Genomic DNA, 15,118 nt, shown 5'->3' on the forward strand with positions numbered 1-15,118 from the left:
TTTTCCACCTGTAAAATATTTTCCCTACATTTAATCCGACCAACATTTTTTTCCCCATTTAACTTTTTACTATCTCCTTAAAGATCATTATTACTTTATGTTTGGGCCACATGGTACTCTCCCAAAACAAGAATGAACTTACCCCCAAAAAATTGTGAAATTTTTCATGTGTAAATGCACACACATAACATTTAAATGTAATAAATGAAGTATCTTTACATATTGTATGAAACATTTCCAAAATTGAATTTAAATATCAATTTTATTTATTTTTTCCTACTTATAATTTTAATTATCTTAAAAGATTTGTGGTAATTTTACTGAAATATATTCTTGTCAGAATCATCTTAAATTATCTTGTTTTCCACCAAAGTAGCATGAAAAGAGTTTGCTTTAGCACAGGCACATTAAGTAGCAAGTATATGAGCATCACTAGTCTCATTGTGGACTGTGGATTTTGCTTTGTAATCTGTAAATCCTTCCATAGATATATATCTGACAAATTAACTTTGAAAGTTGAGCAAAAGTCTGTTGAAAACTTCAAATTGACACACGTATTGGGAGGAATAAACTATTTATCTATGTACAGTAAAATGATGTATTCTTTAAAGTAACATTTTCCATACAAAAAAGGAATTTGGGATAAGGGAGAGTGGATTACATGAAGTACTTAACTGATTGCATCAATATTGACATTGCTGCTATGTCCGTTCATTTGACACTTTTGCTGCCTTGTTTGTTATTTATTTTTATTTGGACAACCATCTACAGCACACAATCTGATCAACAACAGAAAGGTTAATTTTTTAACACAAGACAGTAACACAGCATTGACAAATAGAAGGAGGAGACTAGCAAGGTTTTTCTTTCCACAGTGTTATTCTCAATAAGCCCCTTACCAATTTCTAGTGTAGGGGAGTGAGTACCTTAATAGCTCTCAGAAATCTGCATCACTAGCAAGATTTTGAGAAACTGTTTTACAGAAATCCTCACACTACTGGACTGCTTTGAATCGTGGCTCAGTTTGGTATCTATCCAGATTAATGGCTGAAGTGTGAACATTAAGTAGGAATCAGGGTGTTTTTTAAAGAAATTGATATTTTTGAAAAGATTATTTTCAGATGAATATCAAGTAAAATGTATTGTACAGCATATCTACATGTATATTGTATTGCTTCCCTAAGATAGAGTGGAGCTTTAAATTCCTGTTTTTTTGTCTTTTACAGAAAAAGTTTGTATGTGTGTATGGCAATATGGACCAGCAGTTAACCACTGAAACGAACAAAAAGCCGGTGTCCTGTGAATAGAGCATCATCTATGGGAACATTTCTGTGGAGAGGCAATACATTTTATACCACCTGCTGTCTTTCTTGCTTCCATGCCCAAACTTGTTGGGTCTTATTATTATATTATAGAGAATCTAAACTTTATAAAGACAATAGAGAGAGAGAGAAAGAAAGAGGACAAAGGGCAGAGCCAGAGCTTATTGTACCTGTGCAGCTTTAGAAAAATGAGGTCGAGAGAAATTCTTCAACTGAAGTGCATACATTCAACTTCAACTGACTTGTTTCTTCAAATTTATCTTTTCAAACTCTTTTATGAATTTTAACATGTTTAAAAATTCCTTTTTCTGCTTTTATAATTAATAATTTTATAGCCATTAAAAAAACATAAGTCATATTATGTATATATTTATTAATAAAGCTGTTTACATAGTACAAAAATGTTTTATTAATATGTTTGCATGATTTTTAGTGGCAAATGTATCTTGTAAGAATGCCGAAAAGGCAATCTGCAAAAATAGGAAAAAAAAATAACTGGGTCTTGTTTTCATGGGTTGTGATTTCAACGTCAGTTTTGTTTTATTATTTGCAATATTTTTGTGAGGTTTCTGTTATTCATCAACTGATAGTTATTGAATCTGCACTGCAAGTCTTTGAATCTGAATTGTCAATGTCTTTGCTGTCACCATCTGTCCTCTTTGCTAAGACGTTTGACATGTCTTCCTCTGGTTTGTCACTGCTGCTGTCATCTTCACCTGATGAGTCGTCCTGCTGGGACTGAATTTTCTGAAAAGTAAATGAAACTTATCAAAGCGCAGTGCATTTTTTGTTGCCATTCTGAAGAGCTTACTTGATGCTCTTTTGTTCTGCAAAGCTGCATCAAGTTGTAACCGTGTAATCGTCACAACTAACTGTACTCTGACACGCTTTCCCTGGTCGTATTTGCGGCTATTCCGGTGCATCTTTCTCAATACACCATTTTTATTTCCCATAAGACTTTTTGGTTACCCCAGTCCTTAACAAATAACATCATTCTAATATTCCTACACTTTTTCATGGAGTGTGAAAATATTTGAAGTTTTATTGGAGAGGAAAATTAATGTGAATGGCGCCTTCCTAGCAGTTTACTAAAAGGCGCACGCACAAAGACGTATATTCAATCAATCGTCCGCATTGCCATTGGGCAATAGTCTATAACATCACCCCCACGGCTACAGACGCCGATCATCACATTACTGCTTCTCTTCTAGTGCAATCTCTACAACCCCAGGAAAGAGAGAAGTGGATGATCTCTTCACTCACCATTTGTAAAAAATCTATGAGTTTGTGTGGGTCTGTTCCCGCGGCCAGGTCGACCATGTCTACGGGCATACCGTGCTGCTGGTATGGGCTCGGTTTCACACCCATCTCTGTTTCGATGAAGCGAAAAACCGGCTCTGGGACCTGGGGAATACATAAAACCTAAATTAAAAATTGATGTGAAAATAAAATATAGTAATTTAAGTGTCTTTTTGAATTCGGTAGAAGTAATAACCCACGTGATGTTCTCTACATGCTCATTTCCGTCCCTGTACAAGGGCGACAGATTGATTTTTCACAAGATATTCACAGATATGTCTCTAGATAAATAGACAGTCATTTGGCTTTCTGTCATTTCCAAGATTTCCCTATAATATCTGCCACCCTGGTAGAGGGTACTCATTTCCACTTAGTACATTTTTTTCGCACAATAAGTAGATCGTTTTACACTCTAAATTGCCTCACAATTATCTATTTCAGTTTGGTTTGTTGTCTCAGTTCGCCCATTTAAAATTTGGCTCTTCCTCACGTCATTCAAAACGGACTGTCATATTTTGAGTGGGAAATCACCAAAAACGTTCATACTAATATTAGAAATACTGCACCAAAAGCGGTAGCTATCACTGTCGGCGCTGATCACCGGCACTCCGAACCCGCCATTCCCTTCCCCGAGACGAGGGCGGGTTATAGTCAAAATAACAGCGCGCCACGGTTACCTCTTCGCTTGCAGAGTCGCCATCAGGCCAGCTGTCCAGCTCCTCCCATTCAAACAACAGTCCATCTGTTACTGGACCAAAAGGGTTAAAATCCAACAACAAAATGTTATGCTCAGACTTCCTGTATACGTCAAACACATCTGAAATGATATGACATTGAAAATAAAAACTTTTCAGAAAATTGTCTGTGCTTTTTTCTAACAAGGCAGAAACGTCTCACAAATAAAAATTTGAAAAGCTAACTAAATGCTTCCCATAGATAATTCATTCACTAATCAAAGGTTAATTTTTCGAAAATTTGAACAAACATGCTTGTAAAATTTCCTTTCACTCTCGCGCGATTTATCGAATTCAAATGGTGAATGACTTAAAAATGCAAATAAAAGACCAAGTAAAATATGTAGGATAAAGATGGGCTGGTTGTAAAAATCGTGTTCAGCAGGTAAACGAAACACCTAAAAGATATACTGGCATGCGGTTGAAAAATTTTATTTTTATTTTATGTCTACATCGCCTGTAAAATTAGTTTTATTTTCCATTTCAGACCTTAAAAAATAACAAATCTCTCAAACAGAAGTCCTTATGTTAATGCTAATGCAGAGACTGGTTGAGCAATGGTTCATAAATAGCAGAATACGTTATGGCACAGAAATCCTGGACAGCATAATATTTTTGTACGTTTATTGCCGTTTTCTTCTGCCCTTTCTGTCTACTTAAAGGGATGGCAACCCTTCATTTTGGCGGAAAAGTGTCGGATTTTCCTCTGGTCATAAACGACAATTTTCCCATGCTTTCCAATGGTTAATGAATCCGTTCTGATACTCAAAGTTATTACATTTTTTAAGTGTTTTTTTTTTAATAATCTCTCAGGAGATTATTAGGCTACTGAGGGTAACCACCTATGAAGCTCCCCGTGGTCCGTTAACGGCCGTTTTTTTGGTAAAACGGAATTTATTATATTTATATGTGTTGTTTACAATGTAATGTATTGTGGAATTTTGAATCTCATATCAAGACTTGTTGTCCCTGAAGTGTACGTTTTTAAGTCTGTCTATGCGATCAATTACCACTGCGATGTCCCCACATGACTCATAATGCTTCTTTCAAAAAACTATGTACAGGCTTTACATCCTTGTGTTACTTATGTACAAACACAACCCTTTATGCAGTTAATTTTTCAACAAAATATATTGCTCGGTCAGTCGAATACCAAAATAAGGGTCGGTCAGACGACCCGAAAAACAAAAATTCCCATAGGGCTTTACTACCGCAGCGGTATTTTAGTCTCCATCACACCTACTCAAAGTCTCGTAGACGTGCTTCAATCTGATTTATTAAGAAATCATTATGTGGGGCTCTATTTAAACAAAGTAAATGGTTTTCAAAATTACACTACTGCCACTGTGCCACTCGATATTTACATGTCGACTGTATTTGATATAACATTACTTGAAAGCGGAATGAACATTACTTGAAAACGGAACATTAATAACATTGAGCATATTCTAGCATCATTTCTGAGTGCCCGAATGCAAAGTGACGGGACCAGTTTTAGGTTTGTGAGGTTCGGACTAAGCCGAAGTGTCACAGTCTGCTAGAATATTTGTTCATGCTAGAATATTTGTGAAGTCATATTCTGCTAGAATATTTTCTCCATTACGGGACTATCCTTTGATTTATCTCGCCACCGCATTTTATATACATAATTATTTAATTGAGGACATAAATCTTATCCAGATACTTTGTATATCTGTAAAGGCTAAATGGGATGCCAGTGGTATAAGAATCCATGTATATATATATTCAGAAGAGCGACCAAGTAATTACAGGACTCTGTAGTTTTGGATGGCGCCCATCCGTTCACCAAAGAAGCATAAAACAAAGATATATATCCTCGCCATTTCCAAGACGATATTTGGAAGGATTGTACCTTTTTTTTATAAATGTAAGGTAGGTAAAAAGACAGAATGGCTTATACCTGAACACCATGACGTAAACTTCCCGCTTCACACACAAAGGCGAAAATTTAAGTCTTAACTGCCTTATAAACGAAATAGCCGTTCGTGATCTCGAACCTCGGGTTTGTTATAGCGAACCCCAATTTTACGACTCGAACCACGATTGCACCATGGAATCGCCGTTTGAGTCGTGAATTTGTCGTTCTCGATCACAGGTTCGTGGCTCGAGATCACAAACGGCAATTGTTGTTTATGAGGCCTGAATTTTGTCTAAATAGAATAAATTTACTTTGACCCAAAATAAATAAGAACAAGTCAAGTTGAGCGTAAAGTTGGCCTGTCTCGTGAAAAGTAAGAAATGGCTTGTTTAAGGCGGCCAGGTTGTGTGCTACTGTTGGGGTTTTATGAAAAAATGTCAGGAAAAATAACTATTTAATGTTTCAGCCAACTAAAAACAACTTACAATTTTCGTCCGGAAACTGTTTATAAATCTTATTGTAAAAGAAAAGTTTGATGTCCTCCAAAATGGCTCCGTTGTCCTTTCCAAGAAATGGAAAGAAATCACAGGGGTGCCTCTGAGAAATACCTGAAATTGAAAGGTTTTATATCAATATCATTCAACTTATTTATTAATGCATTTATCAACACAGCAGAATTTATTTTCATAAAAAGCAATTTTATGGGCACTTAAAAAAAGAACAAAAATAAGGCTGAACGCGGTTAACGATTAAGAACGAGTCGTCTATGAATGCAATCTTTCTTGCCTCATCAACAAACAGCTGTCAAATATCTTCATTCAACGGCAGCGAATTAATGACAGAAATCATGGATATTTTAAAAGAATGGTTTATTTAGCAAAATCTTCAGTTTTTTATTAGGCAGTTAAAAGCGCTGAACTTATCAGTTTGACATTTTATGATGGTTTTAGCCTACACCTTCTCAAAATTACACAACAACACCAACTGCCATCTTTGTGTATGAACTCTGACCGAAGAAGGTAGGCAAACTTGATGCCCTTGGTACGCTTGAATAAAGAGGTAAATAGGACACCTTGAATGCTTGATTCCCTGTACTCTAGCGACGCGACCATGCAGAATGAAAATTCGTCTCATTTAACGCTCACTTACGGTTCTCAATTTGTCCTAGAACAAATTGTTTTTCTCTTTTAATGAAAATGCTCGTAATCTGAAGGACCTCCCCAAAACAGTTCTCGAACTGTTACATTCATTACAGAACAACATTACAGCTGTAAAAAAAATACACCAAATGTTCTAGAATAGATAACCGTAAGTGAACGTTACATCAAACAAATTGTTACGTTGCTGTTAAACTGAAAAATACGAAGCACTCAGGTTAAGTGAAAACTTAATCTTAAATTCTTAAAAAATGAGGGTTTTAGACACAAAAATTATTATATTTGTTTTTTAATCATCAGTATTAAGTTATTGCCGATTATATTCGCAGACAAGGTTTAAAGTAGGGGCCTGTTGATAGTTTTGAATAACAGCGAGTCAACTGCATTGCTGCGCGCGCAACTCATGTAAAGTAAATGGATAGAATATACTTTGCAATGAAGATTTAAGTCTCACCACCATGTGACAAAATCTTCATTAACATCTGCTAAGCCCACGATGAAACATAATTACAATAATGAGAGAGAGGACTCGCACCAAGCCCGCAAAAATGCCACATCATATCTACATGTATATTCGCAACCATCGCCATACCTATCAATTTATTCTTCTTGATGAAACATCGGAATTCCAGGCCTGGTTTCAGGTCCAACCATTTCCGAAGAACCATTTCGTATTGGACTTTCGCCTCGTGATCTGGGTCGGAATCGTCACATCTTACGAATCTGTTGGATGAAAAGTGAGCAATTAGTTAAAAATGCTCAGGCGTAATGTGTAGCTACTGAAAAGAGCTTCAAAGTGGGCATAAATTGTGGAATATCTGTGTTAAGGTGTCTTCAAGGTTTTATCAGCTAAAGTGTCAAATTAGTCCTTTTTTCATTGGTTTTCCAGGCATAGACAAACCCATTTCAGTAGCTACTAGCCAACATTGCTAAAAAGACTGGGTTGATAGCTGCACTGGAGACCGAAATGTCCCTGAAAACGGAAATGATATAATTTAGCAATAAATCGCATCCATTACGTTATCCTAGATATTTCTATGACTAAGACCGCATTCCCATCGGTCTACGATCGATCTTACTCTTCGGGGACTCTTGCTGAGTGCAATTAGCTTAACTGAATGATACACCTCTTGTTTCCAATTTCCAACGTGCTCATATAATTACTGGTCAGCTTTTCTGTATTCTATTCAACGTTAATTGCATTCAGCAAGAGTCCCGCAGAGTTGGGCCGATATACTTGGACCGATGGTGTCTATGGGAATGGGGCCTAAACTATTGTAAGTTCAACGCACAGAAGTAGATAAGGGGGGGGGGGGGGGGGTGGGCAAGGGGAATCCTCTCCAGTCTCCAACATTATAACCATTTATTTATTTATTTATTGTAAATGATTACCCCCCATCACACACACACACACACACACACACACACACACTCTCTCTCTCTCTCTCTCTCTCTCTCTCTCTCTCTCTCTTGGAAGGGAGAAATTATAAACAAATAAATAAGATTTAACAAACACGTATGGATGCAGTCTTGAGTGAAAGAGTAAGGTGAGATAATGAAAGACAAAGAGCAACCAAGGGCCGATAAGAGAGAGAGAGAGAAAGGAGAGGTGAGGAGAGGAGAAGAGAATAGAAAGAGAAGAGACTTACGGTTCATTCAAGTCATGCATAACGAACTCGGAGCTCTTCAGTAGGAGGTAGATATCGCTGGGATTTGTGCACTTTAAAGTGTGATCAAACGCTATCCATGTCGCGTCCTGTAATGATTAAGTAAATAAATAAAATAAGAAATGTGAGAAGAAAAATACACTAATTTTTTGTTACATTTCCACTTTTTTAAATTCAAAACAAGTTCAAAATATCAGCAGAAAGAAAGGTAACATTTTTAAAAATAATAAATCATTGGCGTGTAAAGGGATAATTCTGCATTTGGTAGGCACCATAGCAAATTGAATCAACTAACAAATAAAAAGAAATAGGCCAGGTTCATCAAGTTCGTTCTCTTTTTTCTCACGTCTTCCTTTTAAACCTTTAACCTTTAACATTCACCACCAATCCGAGATAATTATGTAGCGAAATATATTCAATTTACAATAAAACTGTTCATAAAAATCTTAATCATTAGATATGATGCTTTGTAAAATAGTTTTCATCAAACCATGCGTACTGTCTATGCAGCGCACCAAATAACTGTCACGCTCTGTAGAAATCCCAGTGTTTGTACAACTGTATGTTGCATTCAGATTCCTTTTTATACGAATAATCAGAGATATAAACCGAATGATAGATAGAGGCGTGGGATTGAGTGCGCGCTCTCGACTCAAAGGATGAATTAATTTTTCACTCCAAAGGTTATCTATCCAACGGTGGCAATTATTCAAGATTCTTGTCGAATTTCAAAGTGTTCCGATTGACCTGAGAGATGATACTGGGGAGCCATCAGTAGGGTCCATGACGTAAGTGAATTGAGCAGAAAATATCGTGAATAGAATGACTAGCTTTTCACCTGAAGATTGTATCCACATCAGTTTGAAATTAGATCTTTAAAAATTTCAAAATTGATCAACAGGCATTACTAACCAGCATTCGTTCTTTCTCATTCTCACAGATCTCTGTTGTTTTGTTTATAAGGCAGCATTAGACAAAATTTCTGTGTTTGCTTAGCAGTCCAATATACAATTATGTACAGCTGAGTTTTTGCGTATTCTTTCATTTTGTTCTCAACGCAAGTCTGTATTCTGTTTTCCCCCATTTTGTTTGCTCAGTGCGTTGAATACTGAAACTTAAATCTACCTGCCTGACACGTGGTCCACACGTATGACTTGTCTGTAAGTTTCCACGTTTCAAGTTTTTATGCATGTATCTACCAATGTTACACACTTGATTTCAATGTTTTATCTCTTCATAATGCAAATTTCTAAAATGAGAAACATTAGTCTGCTATTTAGCGTTCTTCCTTAGCCGCAATACAGAATGCAAATATTTTTTTTTTCTTTTTCCTTTAGCCTTTCCTTGTGCATTTTTAATTTTTTTTTTTTTTTTTTTTTTTTGAAAATATAATTATATAATTTTTTAGTTAGGTAGATAAGCATTCATTCCCCATTTTAGTTGCAAAAATGCTTGACAAAGAAAATTTTCTTACCAAAAGTAAATTCCATAATTTCTAATTCAGCACAGTAAATCTCCCACTTCAATTCACTTATGGCAATTTCGTTTTAGGGCTAAAATCCAACATATCCGCCAATAAACAGGGTATCATGTTAAAATAAGCAGAACAGGACAATTGGCCTCTCCCTGGCTGTTTAAGTCAACCAGCTCACGTGCTTGATGTCCTGATAGAGCAGCATTTCGTGAAAACAAGAAATAAGGATTTCCACGAAAAATGATATAAAGTGTCTATAATTTCTTTTAGCTCCTCTTATTTCTTACTCCCGAATGACGGTTGTCTTTGTTATTCATATATAGAATATATATAGAAGAAAAACAGTCGTTATACTATCGGGTACGCTTTCAAACTGTTCCTAAAACTTTACACAATTTTGAAGAAAACTATGCCTCACAACGACTGGGCGCATTTTTATACATGTACCAGAGAAACACGAGAGACTGGTCACGATGCCCAGTTAACAAGTCTATTTCTAACTGATATGGCAATAGAAAACATATATTTCATAAATATAAACTCGACACACATATAGGGCCTATAAATCTTTTGATATTATGTGAATTTCTGATTGGCATCCGCTGGCACCACAACAATGTGACGCACTTGTTTTAATTGTATACTTTCTGTACCTGTTAGATCAATTTTCCCCGCGACAGCTCGAGTTAACCAAGCTGCGATCACATTACACCCAGAACACTGTCAGATATTTTTTTTATGTAATGACGATGGATAAATTGCCCCACCAAACTCATGAGAAAAACAATGTAACACTGCGCGATCCGCCATGTTTTTATTTTGCTAAGATGGGCGGAGTCTGCCGATTGGTCAATTTGTCCTCATTTCGAAACAACAAATCACAGGACAATGGCACCGCTGACACAGTATGGACAAACTGGGGACTCGTCGACCCAGGGTTTGTTAAACAAAGCGATAGAAGTCGTAAATATATCACAGTCAATGCTGTTTAGTATTTTGGTCGCCTTACTTGCGTTTCACGATGCAACAGAAAGGTTGTTAATATCGTTTTCTCGGTTTTGAAACTGTGCTTCAAGAGCACATCGTAATTGCTTTGACACTTATTTACTCTGAGGGTCGGCAATAGCCTATTTAGGTTTATTGGCTTCATTTATTGTAGAATACCGGCCAGTAAAACATTAGTCTGGTGTAGTAAATAGCCGATTTCAGGAAGTACGATGTACATATTTTGCGGTCTATAATGAGCCAAAAACTTAGTTAACCCTTTTTGTGAACTTGCATGGTCTCTGCTTTCTAGGTGGCCACCAACAAAAGCATTAGATATGGTACAATTGTTCGTTTCGGCAACGAGCACCTGATGAGTTTAAACACATGCACAAGGTATGCCAAAGGATAAGTGAGAAAATGAAGCTCCTCCTTGAGAACATAACAAAGACATTTTCACGCACGAACAAATGATGCTATGGATACCTTATAAGCATATTAATGCCCGTCCTGTCAAAAAGCACTGTCGGTGTTTACGAAACACGAATAGTCTATATATTTGTCATTTAGTTGATGAAACTTGAGTGAAGAGAACATCCAAGAGGACTAAACCATGAAGAAACTGGCGCTGAGGAACTACACGAACGGGACCGTCATGACGGACACGCTTCACAAAGAATCTAAACAGGTAAACCACAAAGCCATACTTCACTTGTCATTAGTACAAAATGGTAAAGGTATGTTGATAAAAAAGTTTCGAAAATCTACAACATAAACGCTAGATGAATATTTGATTCACACGCACCCTCTCTCTCTCTCTCTCTCTCTCTCTCTCTCTCTCTCACACACACACACACACACGCACACCAACATACACAGACCCGGTTGCTGCAGTACATCGCAACAAGTAAGTTACCTGATATTGCTTTAATTAAAAAAAATAATAATAAAACTTGATTTAAAAGTCAATATATTTTTGACTTTAAAAACCGATGCATTTCACGGGTCTGTTTATGGTGTAATGAATAAGCGAAATAAGTACATATATAATGAAAAAGAAATAAATCATGAATATTACAATAAATGTATATTTTTCTGATAACTGAAAAATTTTATTCGTAACACCAAATATTATCAATTTCTGTATTTAAATGTTGATTGCGTTTTTTTTTTAATGATATAATAAAATTGTATTTTCTTAAACAGATAACGACTCTTCATATGACATTTGAAATTCCAAAATAAATACATTGTAAACAACACAAAGAAATATAATAAATTCCATTTCACCACTAAAACGGCGGTATTCGCAATTATTATGAAATCCTTGCTTGCCATCGGACCACGTGAACCTTGCAGGGCTTCCATCTTACAAAAAAAAAAAAAAAAAAAAAAAAAAAAAAAAAAAAAAAACGACCATCTTCGAATGTCGGAGCGAATTCATTAACTATTGGTAAATATGGGTACATCGTCGCTTCCCCCCACAAAACGATTAATGAGTTAATGAGTTGTAAGCCGATTACGTGTGCGGTGATAGGTCATAAGTCTTACATCAGCTAAGCAGTGAAGAAGTCGAGTACGCTATGGGGAAGAGAAAAGTTCGCGTTAAAAGTCCATTTCCAGAGGAAAGAAAGAAAATTTTTAGAGTATGTGGGCGGTTGGAGGAAAATCGGTATTTGTTCAGTCGGATGACGAGGGAGAGAATCTACCTGGAGTGAGGGCTCGTAAGATTTTGAAGGACTTTGAACAGCCCTCGGAGTCTTCTGACAGTGATCGTGAGGAAGAAACAGTAGCTACTGGGTACAGGCTTTGGCACAGTGGACAGTTGTTAGAAAGTGCCTACAAGTCGTGTGTTTGTCGTGTATGGCGGCGACGTTGTGTTGGTCGAAAGACAGCTACAGCCATTGGCGCATGTACAGCTCAAATAAAAGCATCATGAAATGTTTAATATTATTCGTCTTTCTTTTTTCTTTATGTATACCTGATAAATGGGTGAAAGAGTAAATCGAATCGTCTAAATTAATTGAGAAATGTATTTGTACGAAAAATTTATTACTTAAAGAAAAAAAGCTAAAATCGATACTTTTAGCCTAGCTCTTAATCTTGGCGATATATATCGGCGAGCGTATCTGAGACACGTTACGAACCTGGAAATGATTGTTGGACGCCTTTTGTAGAAGGTAAAAACTAATGTTGACATAATATAATTTTATTCTCCAATAAATGAAATCAAGGAGCTTTAGAGACACGCAAAATATTGATGTGAATGGCCAAACGAGAGAAATCCAAGCAAGGGTTGACAGCATGATTAAAAAAAATAACAATGAAAATAAAAACGCATGTTAACTTGCATTTTGCGATGTTTGGAGAAATCACAGATCAAGCGGGAAGAAAGAGTTCAAAATGTACCCAAAATAAAAATCACAAAAAGACTTCTTGAAAAAATTAATACCCCCCCCCCCCCCCCACCCCCGAGTTCACAATTACCAGGATAATCAGTTAAGAACTACTACTGTCACCCAGTTTTATCTGATCACTTTGCCGATAACAGAAAAGGAATCTCTCAGGTAAAATTACTCGATTGCCGAGGGAGACCCATTGAAACGTTCAAATGCAACTTCACACCTCTTAATTGTGGTTAAACGTAATCGCCTTTGTTAGCGCTTCCTTCTACATATCCTTGACACCCTACTGGACATCACTAGGCTAGGGCCCTCTCCAGAGCTGTCAATCAAAATGGCGGCACGCTTATAAGCCTAACGAGTGGTCGGAAAATGTAACAAAAGCACGATTTTCTGCCCTTTCAAAGCACCCAAACAAAATATTTTTAGATGACAATGAGCAATGGTTCCATCTGATTGTATAACCGATAACAGGTAAATTTGCCAGCTAAGCATTTGACTAATAAGCTCTGTTAACCAACCTGTGAACGTTTTTGGCTGTTTTAACAGCTTTCTATATTAGCGAGATAAGTGAATCGCTGCCAGGTATATCTCACTATCTGAGCAACCGATCGTTACGAAAGTTGCACCTATTGTTGTTGGGAATGTGGACTACAGCACGATGTCAGGGGTTAAAGAAGAAATTGTTTTATTGAAAGTTATCGTCTTTTGAAGTGAATAACCCATTGAAATATGGGGTAATTTAACGTAAAAGATGATAAAATCAAAAGTAAATAGTTTAAGACAATTCCCTGGTACCGCACTGAAGTGTTTTCACCCAGCTTTATGAGGCCTTTTGAATCACTTGAATAGCTGTCTTGGTTATAGAGAAAATCCCAATTCCGAAAACGGCATTTTTCCCCTAAAATTGGCGCTATAGCGTCATCCGTTGGACACTGTACTTAATCTCCGTCTTTAATTGGCCTTTGGGAAGTTTGTTTTAATTTTTTATAAAAACTTATAAGCCCAGGGCTTTGTTTCTATGCTTTTGGTCCTTTTACTATTAGCCACCTTAAGCCAATGACACTTTTGACTCCCAAGAAGTCGGAAATCCGCCGATAATCGGGAAAATCTCATCCCTGTTTAATAGCCTGGGTATGACGTAGGAGTCATCCAAACGGAGTCTCCGTGCTCGACACGGCCAGTTAAAGATACCTTAACCGGGACATTCGCAGTCTCATCTTTCCTCGAAAATTTCAATTTCCTCCCAGCACTTGAATGAAATTATTTTCCGGGATATGCACAATCTCATCTTTCCTCGAAAAATATCAATTTCTTCCCAGCACTTAAAATGAAATCATTTTCTAATTAAATAATTAGATCTAAATTGCTGTCCTGTCTCTTAAAACACCATGTCTTCCTGTGCATTTTAGTGCATTTATGCTTTTATTTTAGGGTTTTTTTATCGTATTTTAGATTTGAATTTGAAAGATAACTCTATTTCTTTTGTATTATTATTTTTTTTTATAATATAATTGGAAAAATATAAATCGTTGGAATTCAAAAAACGTTGTTGTCTTTTGAAATAGGCCTATGTTCAATAAATAAACACACAATCAAAATTGTACACACACGTGCAGTGCAAGAAAGTAGCGTAGCACAAGTTGTTACTTCACTCAAGGACAGAAAGGGAAATTCTTTTCCAAAAACCGATGTGGGGGAGTCGCGCTTCAAGGCGATGCGAGTTACATTATATGTCATAATTTTGCTAGCCTTATTGGAGAGACGGTGCGGGGACATAAAGAGATGACCCGAACCTAGACCTCATGATTTCAGGCTCTGCTTGCAGTCTAATTTGTGTTAACTTCTTAAAATCCAGGCTAAATTCCACAGAAGTATTGACTGAGCATATGCTGTTTTCGAAACCGACAACCGAAAGCATCAATAGACACACCGAGCAAAATTAAAATTATTTATTATCCCACAAATATAACTGAACCTTAGGACGGAATGTTGTCTCATCATTATAAGATCTCGCTGAACAGTCTGCTTATATCAAGCCGTATCTGCTTTTGGTATTGTCATCCAGTGTTGCATAACAGGCTAATTCAGTAAATAAATCAATCAAGTTTCTTCTCTTTAACTGATTACAGGGAAAATGTAGCATAACCTGATAATACTAATAACAAAAACAATAATAACCGTAATGATTTTATAATAA

General features: G+C 36.5%; 1 protein-coding gene across 3 annotated transcripts in view; it reads right to left on the bottom strand.

The window, feature by feature from the left end:
• Positions 1–1,675: 1,675 nt before the first annotated feature.
• Positions 1,676–15,118, bottom strand: part of LOC106176020 (translation initiation factor eIF2 assembly protein) — a 31,513-nt gene continuing 18,070 nt past the window's right edge. For 2 of the 3 annotated variants that reach the window (XM_087014576.1, XM_087014578.1), the window contains exons 6-11: positions 8,041–8,147; positions 6,984–7,114; positions 5,720–5,842; positions 3,299–3,438; positions 2,586–2,744; positions 1,676–2,069 (exon numbers count right to left, since the gene is read on the bottom strand). In XM_087014576.1, the coding sequence (XP_086870702.1) occupies positions 1,902–2,069; positions 2,586–2,744; positions 3,299–3,438; positions 5,720–5,842; positions 6,984–7,114; positions 8,041–8,147 (828 nt within the window). In that variant the 3' untranslated portion in view covers positions 1,676–1,901. The remainder of the gene's footprint in view (positions 2,070–2,585; positions 2,745–3,298; positions 3,439–5,719; positions 5,843–6,983; positions 7,115–8,040; positions 8,148–15,118) is intronic. The other variant, XM_087014577.1, reaches the window with a different exon arrangement.

This window comes from Lingula anatina, chromosome 6 (assembly GCF_051362555.1).
Source record: "Lingula anatina isolate TDL-2025a chromosome 6, LinAna3.0, whole genome shotgun sequence".
In the NCBI taxonomy this organism is placed as follows: Eukaryota; Metazoa; Brachiopoda; class Lingulata; order Lingulida; family Lingulidae; genus Lingula; species Lingula anatina.